The sequence below is a fragment of the Sorex fumeus genome, unplaced genomic scaffold (assembly GCF_029834395.1).
Source record: "Sorex fumeus unplaced genomic scaffold, SorFum_2.1 ptg000098l, whole genome shotgun sequence".
Classification (NCBI taxonomy): Eukaryota; Metazoa; Chordata; class Mammalia; order Eulipotyphla; family Soricidae; genus Sorex; species Sorex fumeus.
The window spans coordinates 19,023,933-19,050,644 of NW_026606155.1; the positions used below are offsets into that span (position 1 = coordinate 19,023,933).

The following is a 26,712-nucleotide window of genomic DNA, read 5'->3' on the forward strand; positions in this document are numbered from 1 at the left end:
TCAATATGCCAAACACAGTAACAAGTCCCACTCAAGCAAATCGATGAATAACGGGAGGGACCGTGACCATGATTGAATCTCTGTGAAATAGACTCTTACAAAGCTGATCATGATTGGATCTGTCATACCGTGAACACCCATCCCTCTACCAGTGTACATTTCCCAGCACCGGTGTCCCCAGGTTCCCTCCCATTATGTGCCCCCCATCTGCTTCTATAGTAGGCGCTTTTCTACTCTCTGTCTGTCTCTGTCTCTGTTTCTGTCTTTGTCTCTGTCTGTCTGTCTGTCTGTCTCCCCTCTTTTGGGCATTTTGGTTTACAATACTAATACTGAAAGGTTATTAGAAATATCCCTTACCATGTATGCTGAAAGTAGATAAAGAACCAAACGTGATAGTCTCTCCGTTATCTATATTGCAAATATAATGTCCCAAAATAGAGAGAAAGTATGGGGGAAATTGTCTGCCATAAAGGCAGGGGGAAGGTTGGAAAGTGGGGTGGGGGGATAATGCTAGGGACATTGGTGGTGGAGAATGTATACTCTTGGAGGGATGGGTATTCCATCACTGTATGACTGAAACTCAAACATGAAAGCTTTGTAACTGTATCTCACAGTGATTCAATAAAAAAAAAATTCCCTTACCTACTTTTAAACTTCAGATCTTGTCCAACATGATCATTCCCAACTATTATTGTCATACTGGTCTCTTCTCTATCTTACCTACCTTCAGCCCCACACACACTTGTGGTTAGTTCGAACCCTTGACCAGTCCTCCTAACCCCCATGGATAAAGAAACTATGACACATCTACACAATGGAATATTTTGCAGATGTGAGGGAAAATGAAGTCATGAAATTTGCCTATAAATGGATGGACATGGAGAATATCATGCAGAGTGAAATGAGTCAGGGACAGATATAGAATAACTGCATTCGTTTGTGGTATATAAAAATATGTATAGTAGAAGAATATTTAATTTTTTAAATTTTTTTAGTTTTGACTTTTGGGGTCATACCTGGTGATGCTCAGGGGTTACTCCTGACTTTGCACTTAGGAATTACTCCTGGAAGTGCTCAGGAGACCATATGTGGGATGCAGGGGATCGAATCTGGCTTGTCCACATGCAAGCCAAACACCCTATCCACTGTACCATCACTCTCACCCCCAAATGAAATGTTCTAAAACCAAAGAGAAGTGATTGCATAATACTGAAAATGTACCAAACTGTTCACTTTGAAATGACTGTATTATGTACATTCCACCTCAATTAAATTTTGTTTGAGACACCAGCTGTGTCTCGGGGCTACTCCCAGACACAGTGTTCGGGTTCACTGCTGCCAGTGCTCAGGGGACCTTGTAGTTCTGGGACCAAGCTCAGGCCTCCTCCTGCATACGCGTGAGTGTACTGAACTAGCTCTCCAGTTCTCTTTTTGAATTTCAATTTCAATTTTTCCTTTGCTTTACAATAGTTTTGAGGGACCAGGGATGTGACTCCATAGTAGAACACTTGTCTGGCATGTGTGAAGCTTTGGTTTCAAGCTCTGGCACTGCAAAAATTAATCTAAAAAACATCTAAATTATATATATATTATATATATATATTTTTTTTCTTTTGGGGTCACACCCAGCGATGCACAGGGGTTACTCCTGACTCATGCACTCAGGAATTACTCCTGGTGGTGCTCAGGGGACCATATGGGATTCTGGGAATCGAACCAGGGTTGGCCACATGCAAGGCAAATGCCCTACCTGCTGTGCTTTCACTCCAGCCCTATACTTTTAAATATCTTTAATTTTTTTCTAATCTTTTTGTTCACTTGTTAAGCAAAAATTGTAGATATTTAAGGTGAACCAAATGATAACTTGATATTTTGTTGTGAAATATGGCTATGAAATGAGCATATCCATTGCCTCCCATAGTTACTCTTATATGTATGATGTGAGTACATTTAAGAGCTACAATTCACAAATTTCCAATATACCATCCAAATTTTTTAGCTGGAATCACCAGGCAGTATATTAAGAGCCTTCGAGATTTTTCATCTTATTGAATACTTGAACATAAAAAAGAAGAGGTGTGAAAAATAACTCCATAGGGGTGCTAAGATCTACATGATATCCTCACTTTCAAAACACCTGCAAGTCCGGAACCTTCTTTTGGAAAAAAGTGGGTTGCCTACCACCCTGACACTGTAGAAATAATGGAAAGTTGGTGTGTCTTCATTTTGCAGGTAGAAAAAACCCCTTGGGAGCTGGCCCTTTAAGGGTCTGGGGCTGAAGTAATGTGGTAGCTAAGAAGTCATAATAGCAACTTTTCTTGGGTAACCCTCTTTGGAAATGTAGTCCAGATCTCCCATAATCAGAAGATTGGAGGGGCAGAGCTATAGTCTGCTCTATTTGGCTGGTGGTACATGTATGTATTTGTATGTAAATAATCATCTCTGGCTTCCTTTTCTACATCTGTCCCGTAAAGAGGACTTATTGTATTCGTTTGGGGATTTTTCTGCCCCGTGGGGGGCAGAGTTTAGAGTTGTTTTTGAAATATGTTCAAAGTGTTGTCTTTATTTCTGAAACCTAGAAGGGGAAGGATGGAAGGAAGGGGCATTGTGATCCCAGAGCTCTAGATTCCATTGCTAATGTAAACGCCTTTGCCAAACGAAGTGCCTTGTATGGGGCCGGAGAGAAGAGTACAGTGGGTGGGGCTCTTGCCTTCCACACAGCTGACTCAGGTTTGATTCCTGGTACCATATATGGTTCCCTGAGCACCCTGAACAGTGTCCAAAAGTAAACCCTGGGGCTGAAGCTATAGTACAGCAGGTAGGGCATTTGCCTTGCACGCGGCAGACCCGGGTTCGATCCCCAGCATCCCATATGGTCCCCCGAGCATGCCAGGAGTAATTCCTGAGTGCAGAGCCAGGAGTAACCCCTGAGCACTGCCGGTCACTGTCACTGTCATCCCGTTGTTCATCAATTTTCTCGAGCGGGCCCAGTAACGCCTCCAGTGTGAGACTTTGTTGTTACTGTGGCTGGAGCGATAGCACAGCGGGCGGGGCGTTTGCCTTGCATGCAGCCAACATGGTCGACCTGAGTTTGAATCCTCCACCCCTCTCGGAGAGCCGGGCAAGCTACCAAGAGTATCGCGCCTGCACGGCAAAGCCGGCAAGCTACCCGTGACGTATTTGATATGCCGAGCACTGCCGGTGTGACCCAAAAAAAGCAAAGAAGTAAACCTGGAAACACTGCTGGGTGTGGCCCCCCAAATTAAACAACAACAGCAACCAAAAAAAAAAAAACCTTGTAGCCTTAAGGGAGGCACATTACTTTGGATTTTTGTATGTTTGTGGTTTTATTTTCTAATGAATTAGGTTACGGACAGGCCCTGTTCAAGAATTCCCCAATGGGGCTGGAGAGATAGTACAATAGGTAATGTATTTGCCTTGTATGCCGCCAACCCTGGTTCAATCCCTGGCATCCCATAAGGTCCCCTGAGCAGAGCCAGGAATAATTCCTGAGTGCAGAATCAGAAGTAAGCTTGGGCATCACTGGGTATGACTCCCCTCACCCCCCTAAAAAGAGAATCCCCCAAGACTGGTACTCAGAGAGAATTGGGTCAGCTCTCCAAGCTCAAAAGCTGTATAGTAAGCCCTGTTGAATCCCACCAGCACAGGGCCCAGTGACTTGGCGCTGAGCCTGTTCTGCAGAGATCCCTCTCCTGGGACAGGGAGACGAATGAATTGGTATCTGTCGTTGTTTGCAGGAGATGGTAACTTAGAAATGGAACTGCTGGAGAACCTCAAGTCCCTGGAGTTTGATCATGGGATTTCAGAGGAAGACCGCAGCTTTCTGTGTCTGCGGTACCGCAGCCGGGGCCTGATGATCAGCGGCTGCGCCCATGCCGTCTTCTTCTGCAAGCTCCTCTGCAATCTGAGGTGGGCAGGGTGGGGGGTTCAGAGAACCCAGGGACTTTGACTTCCTACTTGGGAGGGATCAATTTGGTGGGGGCAGGGAAGGATGTCTTTCTACCTTTTCCAAGTCATATGTGTGAAAGCATCAGGAGTAAAATCTCCCACCTCCCCTGACTGCGTATCTGTGGATTAAACAAGGATTTATTTTTTAGTGGGAGGATCCATCCTTTTACTGATTTACTCATTCATTACCATTGTGTCTACCACAGTTACTAATGACTAGCCACTCTTTTTCTGTTTGGGTCACACCTGGCGATGCTCAGGGGTTACTCCTGGCTCTGCACTCAGGAGTTACTCCTGACAGTGCTCAGGGGACCATATGGGATGCTGGGAATCGAACCCAGGTTGACTGCATGCAAGGCAAATGCCCTACCAGCTCTGCTATCACTTCAGCCCCTAACTACTCATTTCATAACTAATGGCTAAAATGGGGAGTGGATTTTAGGGGGTGGGACAGGGAAGAAGGACAGCTAGTCATGCTTAGGAGACAGTGTGGTTCCAGGGATCAAACCAGATGTTCCCCTATGCAACCATGTGCTACAGCCCATCCAGCCATCTCCCAGGGCCCTGGTTCTTTCTTTCTTGGGGGAGGGGTGAACATACAGTTTAACTCTACTTCATAGGAAAGCCATCTGAGATATTGAGGTCCCTAGAACCAGAAGACCTTCTTGAAACCAGGAATGCTGATTTTCAGAGGAAATGTTGTTCTAGGGCTGCCTTCTGACATCTTTGTGACTACAGAAACTTAAGTTGGAGGCGAGAGCCTGGGACTGATCTTCCGGGATTCGCCCTCTCAGCGTCTCCTGGAGCACTCACTCCCTCTCCCACTGGCATTTTTTAAAAATTTTAAATAGTCACCATGAAATTATAAAGCTATTCATGATTGGGCTTCAGGCATACAAGTGTTTCAACACCGATTCTTTCACCAGTGTCCACTTCCCTCCACCAATACCCCACCCCATTTGCTTCCCACCCTGTTTTTGCAAGAGGCACTATATATAATAATTTTTTTTGCAATGTGGTTTATAGTACTGCTGCTGATTGGGTTAGAAAGCATTTTATACTCTCATTCCTTTCTCTCTTTTTTTTTTTTTTTTTTGCTTTTTGGGTCACACCTGACATTGCACAGGGGTTATTCCTGGCTCATGCCCTCAGGAATTACTCCTGGTGATGCTCAGGGGACCATATGGGATGCTGGGAATCGTACCGGGGTTGGCCACGTGCAAGGCAAATAGCATACCTGCTATGCTATCGCTCCAGCCCCTCTCATTCCTTTCAGTTGAGAAAATGTGCTTGGGACAACTCAAAGGACTGAAGTTCATGTATGGCATGCACAGAGCACTGGGTACAAGCGCCAGCATCATTTGGGTCATTCTGACACTGCCAGGCACAGCTCTGGTGGCCCCCAGCACAGGCTCCAAAACAGAAACAAAAATGGTAGGCCAAATGGACAGTAGGTAGAACCCCACAGTGACGAGACACGCGGGGCCTCATAGGATGAGAGTGGAGCCAGTCCTTTCCACCCCTGCCTCAATGAGACCCTGAGTCGCTGCCCACAAACAATGCCTCTGGCTACTGATCAATCTGCTTAACGGCCATGATCCCAGAGACTCAGAAACAAATCTCGAACCCAGTGGCTTTTGGCAGAAATCCCTCCAGATTTAATTATTAAAACTTCAGAATTCCAATCAGCAATAGAAAACAAATTGTCTAATGTTGCCTTTTCAGCAGATCAGAGTGTTGGGGTAAAATCCTAAATAAAATAATGGTGAGTCTGGTGTCGAAATATTGAAAGTAATCAAAGTAGAGAGAGAGTACTGTGGAAATCATCTGCCACCACACAGGTAGGGGGAAGGGTGTGGGATGGGCGGTATACTGGAGTTTTTGGTGATGGAAAATGTGCACTGGTGAAGGGATCGGTGTTTCATCATTGTATGACCAAGACTTAAACCCTAAAGTTTTGTAACTGCTCTCATGGTGATTCAATAAATAAATTTATTTTTTAAAAAATGGTGGGCCGGGGGCTGGAGCAATAGCACAGCGGGTAGGGCATTTGCCTTGTACGCAGCCAACATGATCGACACAGGTTCGATTCCCAGCACCCCATATGGTCCCCTGAGCACCGCCAGGAGCAATTCCTGAGCGCATGAGCCAGGAGTAACCCCTGAGCATCGCCGGGTGTGACCCAAAAAGCAAAAAAAAAAAAAAAATGGTGGGCCAAAGAAATAATACCAGCACTTGCCTTTCATGGGTCTCACCCTGGTTTGACCTCTCATACCACATGGTCTCCCATCCAAGTACTGGAGCGATAGCACAGCGGGTAGGGCATTTGCCTTACAAGCGGCCAACATGACCTCTCATACCACATGATCTCCCATCCAAGTACTGGAGCGATAGCACAGCGGGTAGGGCGTTCGCCTTACACGCGGCCAACATGGCCGACCCGAGTTCGATTCCTCCGCCCCTCTCGGAGAGCCCGGCAAGCTACCGAGAGTATTCGATATGCCAGACACAGTAACAACAAAGTCTCCAATGGAGACGTTACTGGGCCCGCTCGAGCAAATCGACGATCAACGGGAGGGCCTTTACCTTTTACCTTTACCACATGGTCAGTCTCCTGAGCACCACCAGTCTCAGCCCTGGAGGTCTCAGCACTGCAGGGCCCCCATCAGGGCACATCTGCTGTTGTGGTTGGTTGAGAGTCACCAGAAAGGATCCCAGACTGCCTCAGTACCACTTGAGAGACACCTCCCCACAAAAAACAACAACAAATTTTTTTTATAATGTAAATCTGACAAAAGAAATAAATCCAACTGATTCCTAGCCAGGCAAAAATAAACAGGCTAGGATTGGTAAGGAAACATTCGTGCATGGTTTAGAAGCAGGAGGAGGGGAGTGAGGAGTAGGGAGAGAAATGTTTGAGCCTGTTTGCACACAGCCTGAGGTGAATGCCCTTGGGCTACGTCGTTCAGTCAGCCACTTCACTGGGGAACCAAGGTCCAGCTTCAAGGTGCTATTCTTTCAAGAAATTTCCTGGCCCCAGGGCTCACTGATTTCAGGGGTAAAGAAGTTGACCACAATTTACAGATGGGATCACTGAAGCTCAGCTAGCACAGCCACTAGTCCAGAGGCCACATGGCCGTATTTCCCCCTGGGCTCCCATCCTTCCTCTCCACAGCACACGTAGCACTTCATATATGAGGGCCTTGGCTGTGGCTGATAATCCATCATGGTCCATCAGAGCAGGAGAAACAAATGCTGATTGATTCTGCCCATCCCCTGGGTGTGTTGGTGTCTGAACGACATTACAGGGAGAAACTGTGGAGAACTACTCTGAGAAACAGAAAGGATTATCTCATGTATCTCAAGAGAAATAAAGGCACTTTGAAACCCCAGCCAAGGCAGCCATGGGGTTACTGACTTCCTGATAAGGAGAGGATGCTGGGAAACCAGTTCCAGCCAGCTACTGGTACATGCTCGGGACATCGTAGAACCCTGACCAGGTTCTCCTCCCCCCCCCCAAATTTTTTTAAATGGTGTGAGAACCCCAGAGTTCGTTTTTTTGTACCACACCCAGCTGTACTGAGGGCTTACTCCTGGCTCTGCACTCAGGGATCACACCCTGTGGGCTTGGGACCATAGGGGATGCCAGGTATGAAACTAGGGTCAGCTGCAGGCATGACAAGCACCCTATCGACTGTCCACCCTATCTTTCCAACCCCAAGAAACTTAGAGTCTTAAGACCCCAATTTTTGTACAAAAATGAAGCAAGTGTAGATGTAACAACGATTTGAAAAATGCTTTCTATATCCAGAGGTCAGAATTTCTTCATCAATGACCAACAAACCCCTTCTAGAACCAACAGTGAACCTCAGATCTTTTCTTGGATTGTTTCGGGAGCTTCTCCAGTGGTGCTCAGGTGGTCTTGCGGTCAGTGGTGGGCATCAACCTGGGAGCCCCATGCACGCCAGGCAATTGCACCATCGTTCCAGTCCTTGGAGCCATCTCCCTGAACTGAAAGAAAATCCTTGATCCTTAGTTTCCGGAGACTGTTCTCCTTTGTAAACCATCTACTTTAATCAGTCATCACTGGGGACCAGGTCTGGGTAGAACTGGAAGTGCAGGAGCTGGAGCGATAGCACAGTGGGTAGGGCGTTTGCCTTGCACACAGCCAACCAGGGTTCAATTCCCAGAATCCCATATGGTCCCCTGAGCATCGCCAGGAGTAATTCCTGAGTGAAGAACCAGGAGTAACCCCTGTGCAACACCAAGTGTGACCCAAAAAAGCAAAAAAAAATTTTAAATAACTGGAAGTGCAAACTAGGAAGAGTACTTCTGTGGATGCTCACGGTGGGTGGGGAGGGAGGGACATAGGAAACAGGATGAAGGAGCTGTGTGCCCCAGGACTCCACTGTGCTGTGGAACATGGCTGTCCGCACGATGGCATCAAATCAAACACCCAGCATGCAGGCTTGGGGTTGGAGAAAGCAGGGAAAGACAAATACACCACTCATGCAACCGAAAGAAAAGTGCATTTGAAAACATTTGAGAGGCAGGAGCGATAATATAATGGGGAGGGTATTTTTGCCTTGCACACAGCCAACTGGGTTCAATCCCTGGCACTTTATGTGGTCCACTGAGCACCACCAAGAGTGATTCCTGAGTGCAGAGTCAAGAGTCACCTCTGAGCATCACCGGGTTTGGCCCCCAAACAAACAAAACACCACTTGAACATCTTTTGGTTCCTTGAAGAGGCTCTGTTTCACTTTCCTGAGAATTCACTCGGGGGTAATGCCTGAGTGATGCTGGGTAAGTGGTCTGTAATAGGGGTGCCTTCTCTTGAGGGTGACGGGGGGCCACTAGGCTACCATGGTGAGAAGGTGAGAGAAGACAACGCCAGAGGTGTACAGTCAGGATGAGCCCTGGGGTGCACGCTGATGCACGTGTCTGTGCTTCTCTTGCAGAGAAACGCTGTATGAGATGCATGTTTCCAGGACTCTCTCCTCTGACAAGCTGGCAAACTCTGGGTCAGGAGAGAACAAGGGGCTGAAGGTGGGCATCATCGGAGGCGGCTCCCTGGGCAAGCAGCTGGCGCACGTGCTGCTTCAGCTGGTGCCCCTCTCTGCCGAGAGCCTGCGGATCTCCACTCGCCGGCCAGAGTCCCTGGGTGAGGAGCAGGCAGCGGGAGAGAGTGGGTGAGGGGTGGGTTTCGATGTTGATGAGGCCATTTGTTTTTTGTTTTTTGTTTTTTTAACTGTCTCATTTTTTAAAAATTTTTATGGGGCCGGAGCAATAGCACAGCGGGTAAGGTGTTTGCCTTGCACACGGCCGACCTGGGTTCGATCCCTGGCATCCCATATGGTCCCCCAAGCACCACCAGGAGTAATTCCTGAGTGCAAAGCCAGGAGTAACCCCTGAACATTGCTGGGTGTGACCCTAAAAGAAAAAATTTAAAAAATGAAATTTGTTGAAATAAAAAATAAATAAATCATCAGGGACTGTCACTGTCCTCCCATTGTTCATCGATTTGCTCAAGCGGGCCCAGTAACGTCTCCATTGGAGACTTTGTTGTTACTGTGTTTGGCATATCGAATACATCACGGGTAGCTTGCCAGGCTCTGCCGTGCGGACGAGACACTCTCGGTAGCTTGCTGGGCTCTCCAAGAGGGCCGGAGGAATCGAACTTGGGTCGGCCATGTTGGCTGCATAATAAAAATTTTTATTAGTGAAACACCATGAGGTACAGTTGTAGACTTCAAATTTTTGTGCTTGGGTTTCAGTTATACAATGACCGAATATCCATCCCTCCACCAGTGCCCATTCTCCACCACCACGAATCCCAGTATCCCTCCCACCCCCTATCCCCCCATCCCACCCTGCCTCTGTGGCAGGGCATCCCCTTTTGTTCTCTCTCTCCTTTTGGGTGCTGTGGTTTGCAAAAGAGGCACTGAATGGCAATCATGTTCGGTCTATAGTCTACTCTGATGAGGCCATTTGGAAGGAGTTCCTTGAAGGAGGAGTCAACGGAGGTGGCGTGCTGAGCAGAGCTAGCAAGGGGGCTTTGTTTGTTTAGCCTGTTCCTTTAGAACAACTTTCTTCTCCCCCTCCACCTTTCGGTTTTCATCTCTCCTCTCTGTGCCCTGAGTGAGATTCTTTCTGGATCTCTGAGACAGAGAAGTTTTTCCCAGAGTCCCCACTGGTGAGATCGGTTGACTAGTTCCAAACCTGGGGTCTTGTGCTTTTCTTCTTCTTTGGGTGGGTGTGGGACAATGCCTGGTTAGTGCTCAGGGGATATTCCAGGCTTGGTGCTCAGAGGTCACTCCTGACCCACAGTGCTCAGGGCACAGCCCAGGGTGTCTGAAAACTAAGTATGTGCTCTTTGCAGCTCTAGTCTTGTGCTTCACAAAAGAACATACTGATTTTTTTTTAAAGCAATGATTCCATATACTAATCTTAGTGGATAGAATTCAGAACAGTGGCAGCTTTGGGGAACATTAAGAAGGGGGTCCGGGGAGCTTTCTGGGAAGATGAAAATGTTAATATCTTTTTCCCTTTGAAAATGTTCAGTGTCTTGAGCAAGGTATGAGTTACACGGGTGTAGGCATTTATCAAAAATCATTAAGCTGGGTCTGGGGTGTGACTCAAGAGGTAGAGCACATGCTTTGCATGTTCAAGGCCCTTTGTTGGACCCTGGATACTATGTGGTCCTCTTGAGCACCATGGACAGTGGCTCTGGCGGCCTCTGAGCATCACTGGGCCACAGCACTGCACCTGAGCACAACTGGTAGTGGTCCTCACAAGGCAATAAAGCTCAAAGTTCATATCTGTTGTACTTTATGGGAATTTTATTTCATCATAAAATATTTAACATAGTCTATGCATATTTTAGAAAAGTACTCTATTGGGAAGTATTGAGACTTAGTGAAATGCCTTTGCTCTTATTTCCTGAGATTTTTCAACTCTGTTTATATCAGTAGCTAAACTGCTGGGAGTCATTTGCTCCTACTTTTTCACTTAATGTGCCATGAGCATATTCTCTTATCATTTAGCCTTCTTCAAAATTATGATTCTGGAGTTGTATGGTATTCTGATGTCTAGAAGTACCATAACTTATATAACTGTGCCTTATTTAATCGGGCTTCCTTGAACATGTTTTTAAAATAAATTACCAGGTCAGGGTAAGGGGGAGAGGGCAGTTAGGAAAGAGAAGAGACCACTATGACAATGGTAGTTAGAAATGATCACTATGGACAAGAACTGAGTGCTGAAAGTAAGTGAAGGGTTATACATGATAATCTTTAGGTATCTGTATTGCAAACCATAATGACCTAAAGGGGGAGGGTGGAGAGGGGAAGTATCTGCCATAGAAGCAGACTTGGGGGGGCATGGGAGGTGGAATTAAGGAAATTGGGGATATTGGTGGTGGGAAATGTACACTGGTGAACGGGTAGGTGTTGGAACAATGTATGACTGAAACCCAAGCATGAACAACTTTGTAACTGTTTATCTCACCATAATTTAATTAAAATATATATATTTAAAAACCCTGGGCCCTGGTTCATATCAGACATTTGTTATTCACTGGGATGCAGAGATACATCTCCATCTCCAAACCAGAGTTTGTTCTTATTTTGGGTCTGACTCTGTCACTCTACATGATCATTCTGAGATTATGTCCAGGTTCTTTCATGTGCTGAGACCCTTTTTGTTGTGTTTTATTTTTGATGCTAGGGTTTGAATGCAGGGCCTCATATATGCTAAGCATGTGCTCTATCACTGGACTGACTCGCTGGCCTATTAACAGTATTCATTTTCTTTCTGAGTAGTATTTCATTGCACAAATATTTCTACTTATTCATTGGTTGAATATTCCAGTTTATCTATTGAAACCAACATTCACGTTGATTGCATTTGGGACTGTTACAAATAAATTGATATTGTGTATAAATATTAATATGAAAAAGGGTTTTTTTGGATAAACATTCTGGAGTTGGATGGCTGGTGATACAGTAGTATTCTTGATTTTCAAAAAAAGTTATAATTTTTTAAATTTTCTGTAGATGTAAATTTTTAGCAATATTGTATTAAAATGCCTATTTTACTACACTCATCCTTTCTGGGGATAATAATTATTGTTTTTATGACATTTTAATGGCAATATTTCCTGCAGGCCACAAAAACCTCCATCTCTCTCAGAGAGCCCGGTAAGCTACTGAGAGTATTCCGCCCATACGGCAGAGCCTGACAAGCTACCCATGACGTATTCGATATGCCAAAAACAGTCACAATAACGGGTCCCATTCCCCTGACCCTGAAAGAGCCTCCAATATGCTATTGGGCTACGTGACAGGGACGAATGGAGACATTATTGGCACCTGCTCAAGCAAATCAATGAACAACGGAATGACAAGTGATAACAAGTGATGATGGTCACATTCTAACATGGCTTTAAAATTTGTTGTATTTCAATATGTCTTTTATTGATCATTAGAAGAACTGAAAACTCTTGTAACTTTATTGTTATTTTATCTTTTTTTTTTTTTTGGTTTTCAGTTTTTCTCTTTAAAGGGCCTTTCAAGCCAGAGTGATAGTACAGTGGGTAAGGAACTTGCCTTGCACAAGGCCAGCCTGGGTTTGATTCCCCAGCACCCCAAGTCCGCCAGGAGTGATTCCTGACCACAGAGACAGGAATAAGCCCTGAGTATTGCCGGGAGTGGCCAAACAAACAAACAAAAATTCTCACTGGTTTTTAAATGTTATTTCTAGAGTAAAAAATCCTTAGTCACCACTCTAGGTAAATCTCATAAGTCTCACTAGGAAGACTATGTTTATTATTTGTTTTTATTTTCTGGCCACACTCAATGGTGATCAGGGTGTACTTCTCACTCTGTGCTCAGGGATCGCCCCTAACTCCTAAGGGGTGCTGGAGATTGAACCCAGGTCAGCCATTTCAAGGCAAGTGCCCTGCAAGTAGTGCTATCTCTCCAGCCTCAGGAAGGCTATGTTTATTAATAATAAAATTATAGTCTTAGAATATCACTGCTGTTATGAAAGGAAGTATCTATTAAAATGCTTAGCCTCAGCTTCTATGTACTGAGGGCCACACATGAAAGAAAGTTAAATCTCACACCTTCTCCACCATCTCACCTGCAAGTGTTCACATCTAACCTCAGCATCACATTTATCATTTCCCAGTGACTGAGAAAAACTGACCTCCTCAATGTCTATAAGACTGTCTCGTTAATTCTTAAAGCACTCTACTGTTTTCACTTCTATTGTTTTGGCTCAGGGCTTACTCCTGGCTTTTCACTCAGGAATTAGTCCTTGCTGGCTCAGAGGACCATATAGGGTGCCAGAGATCACACCCAGGTCAGCCATGTGCAAGGCAAGCACTATACCCGCTGTACCATCACTCAGGCCCCCAATTTTATTTTTAAAAATCACCCTTACATGTTGGGAGGATCCTCCCATGATGGGAGAAGCATGCTGAAAGTAGACTATAGACCAAACATGATTGTCACCTATTGCCTCTTTTGCAAACCACAACACCCAATAAGAGAGAGAGAGAACTAAAGGGAATGCCCTGCCACAGAGGCAGGGTGGGATGGGGAGGATGCGGGGTAGGAGGGATACTGGAATCCGTGGTGGTGGGAAATGGGCACTGGTGGATGGGTGGGTATTTGATCATTGTATAATTGAAACCCAAGCACAAAAAATTGTAAGTCTACAACTGTACCTCATGATATCTCACTAATAAATTTTTTTTTAAAAATCACCCTTAGAGTAAGTATGGTCAAATGACTAAACACTGCTTTTATACAAACACACAAGTTATCATCTTGTTCACATAATGCATCTCTGTCCCATGAAAGTGTATGTACCTGGGGCCGGAGCAAATGCCAGAAGGCAGGGCGTTTGCTACCACGTGGCCGACCCTGGTTTGATCCCTAGCATCCCATGTGATCCCCCAAGCACCACCAGGAGTAATTCTTTAGTACAGAGGCAGGAGTAACCCATGAGCATTGCCAAGTGTGAACCAAAAAGAAAACCAAAAAGTGCCTGTACCTATTGAAACTTTCCCCCACTCCTCCCAACCTCTGCCCTCTGTCCTTCCAGTCTCTTCATCTTTCCCACCAGTGCGAGCCAGCGAGCTGATCAGCATTGGTCCAGCCACATAGCTTCCAAAGCAGTCATCTCATATCTGACTCAGGACTGCGAAAATTTCCCATAGAATGTAAAGTCCTTTATTATAGGATCCTTGACAAACCTCTAGTAAATTGAGGCAGAAGACTTCTTTCAGATTTTTTTCACCCCCCTGCTAAAAGTACTCTAGAACATTCTTGCATGTGGCTTAAAAGATAAGAATTCTCTTGTTGTGTCCAGCACCGGGGCAGCAGAGGACCTCCTGTCTTTAGCCACGTGCCTCTAGGCATGGCTGGGTAGCTTTAGAGGCCACAAGGGAACAACACTTGAGCGGAAATCATTGCTACCATCCACTGTGCTTGATGTTGAGGTCACACTCCTTTGTTCTGTGTCTATCTTCCTGTTCCCCCCCAGATGAGCTCCAAAAACTGGGTGTCCAGTGCTTTTATCAGAACTCGAACCTGGTGCACTGGGCCAACCTGATCTTCATTTGCTGCCTGCCGTCACAGCTGCCTAACATCTGCGTGGAGATCACCAACAGCCTGGAGAAAGCCTGCATCATCTACAGCTTTGTAGCAACTGTTCCTGTCACCAGGTACCCACAGAGATGCTCCAACACCCCTCGGCTGCTTCTGATTCCCTCCCCACCCTTTGGGTCTGGCCCCACCTCTTGGAGTTGAATATTCCTGGGACCTGGTGGATGTCCCTTCCTTCGCCTGTGTGATGGGACAGGTGTTTTTGTTTTGCTTTGCTTTGGCAGTGGTGCTAAGACCTAACTTCTAGCTTTGCATTCAGGAATCACTTCTGGTGGTGCTCAGGAAACCACTGATGGGTGCCAGGATTTAAACCCAGGGCTGGAGCAATAGCACAGCGGCTAGGGCATTGCATGCAGCTGACCCGGGTTCAATTCCCAGCATCCCATATGGTCCCCTGAGCACCGCCAGGAATGATTCCTGAGTGCAGAGCCAGGAGTGACCCCTAGGCATTGCCAGGTTTGACCCAAAAAGCAAAAAAAATTAATAATAATAATAATAATAATAATAATAAATAAACCCAGAGTGGCTGTGTGTGCAAGACAAGCGCCCTACCCACTGTCCTATTGCTCTGGCCCATGACAGTTTCATTGTGCAACTGAGTAGGACCTTGCTTCACACTTTGGAGGGGACTCATGTTCTCCTCAAGCATTCATGGGAAGGGGAAACACCAGCATGAAAAGTGACACTGGTTGTCACGTGTCATTTTAACCCAGAGAGTCTGGCTCAGCGCCTGGCATAAGTTGACTTACCATCTGTGTGTGTGAGGTGGCTGGTTGAACTCCCCAGCAGTCAGGAGTGCCCCCTGTGCAGTCAGAGATGGAGGGGAGGGTAGGCTATGGTGTGGAATCAGTGCTTGGTGGTTGCCAGGCCCTTGGCACTGAATCCCTGCCTGTCACGGCGGCTTCACTTCCAGGCTGAAACTTTTACTTAACCACACCAATGTCTTGCGGCCTCAATATCATTGTTTCCCAGAAGTGACTGATTTCTGGGGATCCAATAAGGACATCTCTACTGCTCTCCAAGACCCCGTGATGCTTCAAGCCACCTGCCCCTACTGTTCTGCTGGTATGGCTCATCATATTTCTGGAACTTTTTTAAAGAATGATTACTCTTACTTAGCCCCTTGCTCTGTGTGTGTGCGTGTGTGTGTGTGTGTGTGTGTGTGCATGTGTGTGTGTTGCAGGTATGGGAGGATAACTAGTAGGAGCTAGGCACATCTTTAACTATTTAGAAGAGCAGTTTGTATGCCAAAGAGCTCATGATGTTAGGGAAACACAAGCCGCATTCCTTGGACCCTTTAAGGATCCTATTGAAGCCAGAAGGACGTTATCTGTTCAAACTATGTATGGCGTAAGTGACCTGTCCCAATAGTGCAGTTTTCCCTGGACCTTCTCTTGGTTAACAAGGACTGCTCTTGGGACTAGAGTGATAGTACAGTGGGTAGGGCGTTTGTCTTGCATGCGCCCGACCTAGGTTTAATTCCCAGCATCCCATATGGTCCCCCGAGCATTGCCAGGAGGAATTCCTGTGTGTAGAGACAGGAGTAACCCCCATGCATCACCGGGTGTGACCCCAAAAAACAAACAAACAAACAACAACAAAAATAAACAAGAACTGGTCTAGAAATTATACTTTTGTAATTTGCATTCTCTGCCGTATCCCCTTGTGATCCTCTGGAGGTGGGCTCCCCAGGAACCCCCACAGCCCTGTTGTGTTAGAAAGGGCTCTAGTAGGCTCTGGGATGAGGGAGAAGGGCTAGCTTACCCTTAAACTCATTTGACAAGACTGCCTTGGAAGAAAGGTGCTTGTCACCCAGGTCTGGAGATTTGTCTTAGGTTCCTGCCTATCTTGCTGGAGGTGCTCACTGAGCTTTCTCTGTTGGCCTGTAGGGGGAATAACACTCAACCCCAAATGGCTGGAGGGTGTGATCTACGCACTCATCAACAGCTGCTTCGGGGAGAACCTCTTCTACCGCCAAGTGCTGCTGCTGCTCAATAAAGTGTTCCTATCCATGCATGGCAAGGCCTGTGGGCAAGACCAGAAAACCTGCCCCACGTTCCAGCTTCAGGACCTCGTCAGCAAGGTCTATGCCGAGAACATGTCTCAGAAGAGGTAAGTAGGGGATGCCTCAGCTGGGGTTGATCCCCAGAACCCTATATGGACCCCACGCCCTCCAAGAATGATCCCTGAGCAGAGTCAGGAGTAAGCCCTGAACATCACTGGGTGTGTTGTTCACCCTACTCCCTGACCAAATGTAAGTCCAACAAGAAGCTGGACAGGGCCAGGATTAAGGTGCCTGCCTTGCTTACAGTCCATCCAGGTTCCATCCCTGGCACCACATGGTCCCCTGATCACTGCTAGGTGTGACTCTGTAGGCTCCTGAGTACTGCTGGGGTGGTTCTGATGGTTCCTGGTATCACAGGGCCCAAGATGCAGCACATTCTTGGGCCCACACATTGAACCATGGACCCAGTTGGCCAAGAATTATTGGCCCTGGGCACCCTGAGTACCACTTGGGCGGCCCTAAGAAATCAAAACCAAAAATCTCAACTAGTAGAGAGAGGAGTGCTTCCTCTCTCCCACAGGTTGCACCCCACAAACTTCCTCTCTCAACTTTCAGTTTTTTCACTGGTATCAAGGATCTTACATGCAGGCATGTGCTCTACCTCTGAACCATCTCCCTGGTTCTTTATACCTGGAACATAGCTCAAGTGGTAGAACGAATGCCTAGCATAGTGAGGCTCTAGCTGCTTCCCTCCCAGGCATTTCCTCCATCCCCGAACCCTGTAGACACATGGGGGTGGGCCTGACTCCCCAGAAAAACTTTGCTGGAGGTGGCCCCTATAAAAAAGAACGGAGAGGGGGAGTTTGTATATGTCATTTTTTTTATCTCTGCTTCGACACAAATGCATTTATGTTATCATCTTATAATGTACTATAGTGAATTTAATGGAAACCCAGGGACTCTTCACGCTGCTTTTCTGGAAACCAGCTTCCACTGGTATACCCATTGCCTAGCCATCACTTGACTCTGTCCATAAAACCAATTTGATGCTTTTATTCTATATCCTCTTTACAGTCATGTAGTTCTTCTCAGCCCCAATTTTTGCACAAAGGGCTGCTTTGAACATTCTCTTCCTGGATCAGAGATTGTACCTATTTTGTTTGTTAGGTAGTATTCCCAAACTGCTCCTCAGAAACATGCCACTTGCTGGGATTGCTGGGATTGTAGCTTAGTAGTAGAGATAAACTTCCCCAGTCTCTCTCTCTCTCTCTCTCTCTCTCTCTCTCTCTCTCTCTCTCTCAAACACACACAGACACACAGACACACACACACACACACACACACACACACATGTGACCTCATAAAAAGCATTATGTGACTTTCTACTAATAGAAAATGGACCTGACATTTCTCTGTAGCTTGATAAGATCAATTTTTAAAACTTTGTGTGTGTGTGTGTGTGTGTGTGTGTGTGTGTGTGTGTGTGTAGTGGTGGGTGAGAAACCCGACAGTGTTCAGGAAACACTCACTCCTGACGTTACTTGGAGGACCATAGTGGTTTGCCTCAAGTAAGGCACATGCTTTACGGTGTATTATCTTTTTGGCCCAAGATCAGTTTTTCTGGTTTTTTTTTATCACCTTGAAATTGCAAAGCTTTCATGATCAGTTTCAGGTATGCAGTGTTTCAACACCAATCCCTTCACTAGTATCCACTTCTTTCCACCAATACCCCTCAGCCCCCATTTGCCTCCTGCTTGAATTTTGAGGCCACACCCAGCAGTTGTCAGGGCTTCCTCCTGGCTCTGGGATCACCCCGAGCATCATATGTGGTGCCAGGAATCAAACCTGGGTCTGTCGCATGCAAGGAAGAGCCCTACCTGCCATACTAACACTCTGGTCCCCAAAGATCAAAAGATTGCTTTTAACCACACCCAGAAGTACTCAGGGTTTACTCCTGGGTCTATGCTCAGGGGTCACCCCTGGCAGGGTCCAGGGGAACACATAGGATGCTGGGAGATCAAACCCAGATTGACAGCATTCAAGGCAAGCATAACATCTGCTATACTATCACTCTGCCTCCACACCCCCCACACACACACACACACAAAAAAATTTTTTTAATGACCTAAAACAATGGGTCAGGGGTTTAGAGTAGCTGACTTGCAAGAAAGAGCACGGCCAGGGGCTGGAGCAATAGCACAGCGGGTAGGGCATTTGCCTTGCACGCGGCCCACCCGGGTTCAATTCCCAGCATCCCATATGGTCCCCTGAGCACCACCAGGAGTGATTTTTGAGTGCAAAGCAAGGAGTAACCCCTGAGCACCGCTGGGTGTGACCCAAAAAGCAAAAAAGAAAAAAAAAGAAAAAAAGAGTATGACCACGTTTAAGTTCCTGACATTGATGATTGATGTGTGGGCATACAAGCCTGGCAGCCAAGCCTGGCAGCCCTGTTCTTGAGCCTGCAATTCTGCTGTCTGCCACCCCTGATGCTGGAAAGGATTTTGGGTTGGGGGGGTGAGGGCAGGGATTAATCTTTTTCATCTCTGATTATCCACTTAATCACTTAATCACTTAACTTCCCGTTAGTCGTCGATTTGCTCGCGCGGGCGCCAGTAACATCTCCATTTGTCCCTGTCGCGTGCTAGTGTAGCCCAATGGCATCTGTTCGCTCCGGGAACATGAAGGGCCTCAAACCGATCGTTCATGATCTTGACGAAGAAGTCTGACCATCTGGAAGGTGGGCGGCCATGCGGTCTTTTGACATCCCGTGGAATCCAGTTGGTAACAGCTCTAGTCCAGCGGTCATCTTTAAATCTCATTACGTGACCAGCCCATCTGATTTTTGACACCTTGGCAAATGAGACAGCGTCCCTGATTCTTGATCGTCGACAGATGTCAGAACTCCGGATTCTTTCTCTCATTTGAGTGAAACGTGATATTCCAAGCATAGCTCTTTCTATTCTTCTTTGGGAGACCTGAATAGCGTTCTCATCTTGTTTGCGTAGGGCCCAGGTCTCTGAGGCATATGTTAATGCAGGAAGAGCAGTGGAATCAAAGAGATGTGCCCGGAGCTGGAGGTTCTTCGTCCTCTTAGCTATTTCTTCGACGTTCTTGAAGGCGTTCCAAGCTGCTCTCTTCCTCCTGCGCAGCTTGGGTACCAGGTCATTTGTCATGTTGACCTCTTGACCTAGGTATACATAGCTGTTGCATTCGGAGATGGTCGTTCCATTGAGAGCGAATGGGGCGTCAGGAATGAGGCTGTTTCTCATAAACATTGTCTTTGTAAGATTCAGCTGTAGTCCTACTTTTCCACACTCACGGTCAAAGTCGACCAGCATTTGTGCCGCTTGGCTGATGTTTGGTGTCATTAAAACAATGTCATCAGCAAAACGGAGGTGGTGTAGTTGCCGACCATCTATCTTCACTCCCATTCCTTCCCATTCCAGTCGTCGCATGATGTTCTCGAGGGTGGCACTGAAGAGTTTCGGTGAAATGGTATCACCCTGCCGCACCCCTCTCTTGACATCAACGATCACTTCTTTGTAGAATGGTGAGATCCTGGTAGTGAATCCGCAATACAGCTCACGGAAGATCCTGATGTATTGGGCTTGAATGCCCTGATTGGATAGGGCTTCAATGACCACTTCCGTCTCAACAGAATCAAAGGCCTTCTTTAAATCAATGAACGTTAAACAGAGCGGCATCTTGAACTCCCGAGAAACCTCAATGAGCTTGGTCATTGTGTGGATATGGTCGATGGTGCTGAATCCTTTGCGGAACCCAGCTTGCTCGCATGGTTGTCCTTCATCTAGTGTTCTGCCAATCCTATTTAGGATGACTCGAGTGAACAACTTGTAGATGACAGACAATAGGCAGATCGGGCGATAGTTGCCAATGTCATGGATGTCTCCCTTCTTGAACAGTAGTACGGTCCTGATGGTTTTCCATTGGGACGGAACCTTGCATTCAGACAGGTAGCGAGTGAAGAGCCAAGCCAGTGTATTGATGAGTACTGACGGCAGGTTCTTCAGGTGTTCAGGTCTGACCTTGTCTGGGCCGGGTGCTGTTTGTTTCTTTACCGACGAAATGGCGTGTCGGATTTCGGAAGGGAGAACGTTGGGAACGACATATCCATCCTGTGGAATTTGGTATGTCGGCAAGTGGACATGGCTATCGAAGAGATTTGAGTAGAAGTCATGGATAATCTTCTCCATTGCCGTTCTGGAGGATGTGATGGATCCATCAGGACGTCAGAGGGCAGTCATCTTGGTCTTATGGTTGGCGAAGGACAGGCAGGCATTACGAATACTTTTCCCGGCTTCTGCCGCATCTACCAGTACTTCTGCTCTTCTCTCTTTGAGGTCTTCCTTGATCGCATCTCTGCACTGCTTTGCGAGCTCGGGTGTTAGCTTGCGGTTGCCTGAGGCATGCGCCAAACCACGCTGGTGAATTAGCTTAAGAGTTTTCGAAGATAGGCGATTTTTTGTGACTATCTCTCTCTTGGCGTTCCTTGCACATTCATTGAGGTGCTGAACCAGTCGATTGTATTCCTCGTCAATATTGTCAACAATGGCATCTTCCCATGTTGCTGCAATAGTACCAAAGAGTTCCCAGTTGGTGGTCATTCTGGGAGTTCTCTTTTTGAACTTTGCAGCCCTTTCTCCCCGCTCTGTGAAGTAGAATTTTGCACGAAGGAGACGGTGGTCCGATCCCGTTCGAAATTTTGGGACAACAGTGACATCAGTCAGGCAAAACCGTCGATTGAATATGATGTGGTCTATTTCGTTGTGGAATCGTCCACCGGGAGACTCCCATGTCCATCGTTTAGATTCTGCCTTCTGGAACTGTGAGTTACCATGAATGGTCTTGGTTGACATGATGAACTCAGACAGTCTCTCACCCTGTTCGTTCCATTCTAGGCCATGGGTCCCGATGTGAAGTTCTTCAGCTGATCTTCTCGGTCCTATTTTGGCATTAAAATCACCCACAATGATCTTGTAGAAGGTGTGGTCTTCTTTATAGAACTTCTCTAGCTCCATGTACAACTTCTCGATTTCTCTTTCATCATAATGAGATGTTGGTGCGTAGACAAAGAAGATAGAAACTGCAGGCAGTGAGCCACATCTATTCAAATGTAAACGTCCGATTCTGGTTGTTAGGCATTCGAATGAATCAATGCTCTTGGCCAAGTTTGTGTTGACAAGGACACCAACGCCTCCAACACCTCTTTTATCGCATGTTCCGAGGAACAATTCTTCTCCAGTGTCGAAAACGGCATGGTGAGATTCGTGCCTTCTTGTCTCGGTCAGACCAATGATGTCGTACTTGATCATTCGCGCTTGTACCATCAGGTCCTCGATGGATGCATCTGATGCTAGCGTACGTGCATTGAAAGTACAGACGAACATTTTTGTCTTCCTTCGTTGTGGCAGCCTAGGTCGGCCTTGAGATTTTGTCGGTCTCTCCTTTCTCATCCTTCTCAGTGCTGCCATGTCGGTGAAGCCTTCATGGTCAGGTGAATGAGACCAGTTGTAGTTACTGGTTTTGGCATATCGAATACACAGTGGATAGCTTGCCAGGCTCTTCTGTGCGGGCGGAATACTCTCGGTAGCTTGCCAGTCTTTCCGAGAGGGATAGAGGCTTTTGGGGCGACCTCTAGTCACCCTTGTAGGTGTTACCATATTTGAACCCTATCAAATATGGTACAACAATTCCGGAAGATGGGTATTTAGGGTCCGGAAAGCATCCTGGAGTGTGGCGACGGCTGGGTTGTGGCTTTCCGGACCCGCGTGGCAGCTCCGGCCGAGAGCTTGCGACAGCACGTTCAGCTTCTGATTATCCAACTGGGAAAAATAGTTTTCCCGGTTGCAGTGACTTCCATATCTACTAAATTCACTGATTACAGCTAAATCCTCTTCTCCTGGGTCCACTGAGCACGTCAGCCTTCTTGTAGCAATCTCTCCCCTTGGTTTGCATGATACCCTTGAATCTTCACTTCCTTCCTATCTCTCGGGGTCCTCCTTTGCCAGCTTCTCTCCTTTGCCAGGCCTCTGTCCCTGTCTTTCTTTCATACTTCCTTCTTGGATCTTCTTTCTTGATTCAGAGATTGAAAATGCTCTGCTTATGCCTAGAGCACCTTTCTCTCTTTCTCTCTCTCTTCTCTCTCCATCACATATGGTCCCCGAAGCCACACCAGCCACTGCATCTGGTCAACAGCACTGCCAGGCATGTTCCCTGAGCTTAGAGGAATAGCCCTCAATACCACAGGGAATTCTGTCACTGTCACTGTCACTGTTCTCCTGTTGTTCATCGATTTGCTCAAGTGAGCACCAGTAATGTCTCACAACAAATTGTGAGACATTGTTACTGTTTTTGGCATATTGAATATGTCATGGGTAGCTTGCCAGGCTTTGATGGGCGGGTGTGATACTCTCAGTAGCTTACCGGGCTCTCTGAAAGGGGTGGAGGAATCGAACCCGGGGCAGCCACGTGCAACACTGACCCACTGTGCTATGGCTCCAGCCCTAGGGGGAACTCTACCCAAATTAAAGTTTTGAGATATTCACATGTAGTTGCTAAGAAATAATGTATTTATTTACCTAGTTCCCTCCAGTGGTACAAACATAATTATAACTTCAGTTGCAGCATCACAACCAGAATACTGTTTACAATACTGTCAAGACATAGAGCGGCTGTATGACTCTACTCCCCCAGGGATTCTTCAAGATCCCTTTGCAGTCACTAATCTAGTTTCTGTTTCTATGGTTTTGTCATTTCAAGAATGTCATATAGAGGCCGGAGCAACAGTAGGTAGTAAGGTAAGAGAGGGTGCTTGCCTTGCACGTGGCCAATCTGGGTTCCATCCCCGGCAAACCATATTATCCCTTGAGTCCAGCCAAGAGTGAGTCCTGAGTATAGAGCCAAGAGCGACCCCTGAACATTGCCAAATATGCCCCCCAAGCAAACAAATGAACAAAAAGAATCATCTAGAACTAAAAAAAATCTATCATATCACTTTTGGATTTGGCATTTTTTCAATAAGCATAATTCTCTAGAGTTTTGTCCAAGTTTCTAACTGTATCAGTGTATCCATAGTTGGTTTAGCCACTGACCTTGTTTAGCTATTTATTTTGCATGAGTTGTTTCTAGTTTGGTTTTTTTTTTTTTTACTATTATGAACAAAGTTTCTATGAATACTCACGTACAGGTAATTTTATGCAAACATAAGTTTTCATTTCTCTGGGACAAATACTCAGGAATGCAATTACTAGCTCATGTGATAACTGAATGTTTAACTTTTTGAAAAGACACTGCCAAACTGTTTTTTTTAAAATCTTAAGACATCTGTTGAATTTTTCCATCCACGTTTATCTCTCCACTATTTCAGTCTTCATTTCATCAGCATTTTGTAATTTTCAGTTTGCAAGTCTTTTCAAGGATTATTAAATTGACCCCTTAGTGTTCCTTCTTGTGTGACTGGAACTACATCTTTAATTCTGGTGTCTGAGCTCACTGCTGTACAGAGGAATACAATTGGTATTTGGATGCTTATTTTATGTCCAGCAACATTTCTAAATTGATTAGTTCTAGGGGATTTTCTGTAGCTTACCTGGGATTTTCTACTTGCAAAATCATGTCATCTATAAATAGGGAATGTTTCATTTGTTTCATCCTTACCAATCTGTATGTCTTTTCTTCCTGCACTGGATACAACTTCTAACACTGTGAAGAATAAGATTTCCTGACCTTACTCCTGATCTTTAAAATACTTCAACTGTTTAAATGCTCTGTGTGTGTGTGTGTGTGCGCGCGCGCGCGTGCACGCACGCGTACTAGAGATTAATCCAGCACCTCACACAGTTATGCATGTCTTCTATCAATAGCCATATTTTGTTGGGTCCAGATTTTGTTGTTGTTGTTGTTGATTTGGGGACCTTATACAGCAGTGCTCAAGATTTACTGACAGCTCTGGGCTCAAGGATCACTCTTGGCTACCCATGTTCAGACACCATATGTCGTGCCAGGAACTGAACTAGGACAAGGCAAGGCAAGCAACCTACCCTCTGTACTATCTCTCTGACCCTTGGACCCATAGCACAGCGGGTAGGGCGTTCGCCTTACAAGCGGCCAACATGGCCGACCCGAGTTCGATTCCTCCACCCCTCTCGGAGAGCCCGGCAAGCTACCAAGAGTATTCGATATACTAGACACAGTAACAACAAAGTCTCCAATGGAGACGTTACTGGGCCCGCTCGAGCAAATTGACGATCAACGGGAGGGCCTTTACCTTTACCTTTACTTAATATAGTCCTGTTTTAATTTTGCATATTAAGTTCTACCACTTTTCCTATACAGATGAAGAGTAAACATTGATTGATTGATTGATTGATTGGATTTTTGGGTCACAGCTAGCAATGCTCAGAGATTACTCTGAGCTCTGCACTCAGAAATTACTCTTGCCAGTGCCTGGGGGATCATGTGGGGTGGGATGCTGGGGACCAAATCTGCATGCAAGGTAAATGCCCTACCTGCTGCACTATTACTCTGGCCCAAACAGTTTTTTTTAAAAGAGGCTATTGTAAAAGAAATGATATTTGTCTCTATGATCCTCATTGATATTCTCTTTGGTATTCAAGGAAACTAAGAAAAAAGAATGTCAACATCATTATTATAATAATTATCTCTGAATTTCATACGTACACTTAGTGAAATGTACAAAGGCTTGAACTGGGCCAGAGAAATAGTACAGGGATAGAGATGCTTGCCTTACACAGGCTGGCCTGGGTTTGATCCCCACCACCATATGGTCCCTCTAGCATTGCTGGGAGCAACCCCTAAGCACAGAACTGGGAATGGCCCCCAGCACCATTGTGTAGCCCTTTCCCTTTCCCCAAAAGTAAATGACTTTCCAAGTACAATTAAATTCACATTCTGAATAGTTACAGATGAATTTTTTTATTTAACTATGCATTTTAGTTGATATAAAAATTCCAAGAGAAAAAAAATTCCAAGAGGAGAAAAACTCTTTAAAAAAAAAACATTTATTGCGGCTGAGCCAGGTTTGATTCCCAGCATCCCATATGGTCCCCCAAGCACTGCCAGGAGTAATTCCTGAGTGCATGAGTCAGGAGTAACCCCTGTGCATCGCTGGGAGTGACCCCCCTCCAAAAAAAAACACTTCCATTTATCTGGGTCGCACCCGGTGATGCTCAGTGTTTACTTCTGGCTCTGCACTCAAGGATCACTCCTAGTAGGCTCAGGGGACCATTTGGGGTACTAGGGATCAAACCGGCAGATCAAACTGGCAGTATGCATGGCAAACACCCAACTTGCTGTACTATCTGTCCAGCCTGGAAAAAACCTTTCTTGAAAGACAATAGTTTTGAAACAGACTCTCATACATGTATACCCTTATTTTTTCCCCTATCCAGCTCTTTCCCTATGTTTGATCTGACTGCAGTACAGCTCAAGGAGACACCCCTGACCCAAGCTCTCTCTGCCAACGAAGTTCTCCGGGACCATCTGAACTATACCTATTGCCACTTATTCGGCATCTCCCTAAGCAGAGCACACCAGCCAGTGGAGTCCAAGGGTGCTCCATGCCCGTAAGAGAAGAGACTACGGGAATTAGGACTGTTTCTTCTCCATTAATCAACTCTGTCAATTAATCCTAATTGACAATAACAGTCACTATATTTGCCCTGTGTTAGGTATTAAATAACTAGAAAATTCTACTAGTTGTTCTTTATGATGATGTAAAACAAGAATTCTCTTACCTTGGTATCTTTCCGTATGCCTGGATTTGGGAAACAACCAAATAAAACTACACAATCTCATACATTTAAATAATCTACTTCCTGAGGAAGCCTAGTCAATATAAATTATTTTTCCTAAAAATTATATTCAATAACTTATAATGTGGGCTGGAGTGATAGGATAGTGGGTAGGGCACTTGTCTCGCGTGTAGTCAACCTGGGTTCCATCCCTGGTGTCCCATACGGTTCACTTCAACAACCAGGAGTGGTCCCTGAGCTCAGAGCTAGGAGTAACCCTTGAGCATTG

General features: G+C 46.0%; 1 protein-coding gene across 1 annotated transcript; it reads left to right on the top strand.

Moving 5' to 3' along the window:
- The first annotated feature begins 3,775 nt into the window (after positions 1-3,775).
- On the top strand, positions 3,776-26,302 carry NOXRED1 (NADP dependent oxidoreductase domain containing 1). Its single transcript, XM_056133355.1, has 6 exons — positions 3,776-3,930; positions 8,931-9,133; positions 14,524-14,704; positions 15,559-15,710; positions 16,535-16,757; positions 26,082-26,302. The coding sequence occupies exons 1-6, from the start codon at positions 3,776-3,778 to the stop codon at positions 26,257-26,259; spliced, it is 1,092 nt and encodes a 363-aa protein (XP_055989330.1). The 3' UTR covers positions 26,260-26,302.
- The last annotated feature ends 410 nt before the right edge of the window (positions 26,303-26,712 follow it).

What these genes read in the sequence shown, in the direction of transcription:
- NOXRED1 (XM_056133355.1), top strand. Translation starts at nt 3,776, where the DNA reads ATGGAACTGCTGGAGAACCTCAAGTCCCTGGAGTTTGATCATGGGATT. An exon ending in TCGCCGGCCAGAGTCCCTGG is followed by an intron (nt 9,134 to 14,523) that starts GTGAGGAGCAGG and finishes GTTCCCCCCCAG; the next exon opens with ATGAGCTCCAAAAACTGGGT. An exon ending in CTGCCCCTACTGTTCTGCTG is followed by an intron (nt 15,711 to 16,534) that starts GTATGGCTCATC and finishes GTTGGCCTGTAG; the next exon opens with GGGGAATAACACTCAACCCC.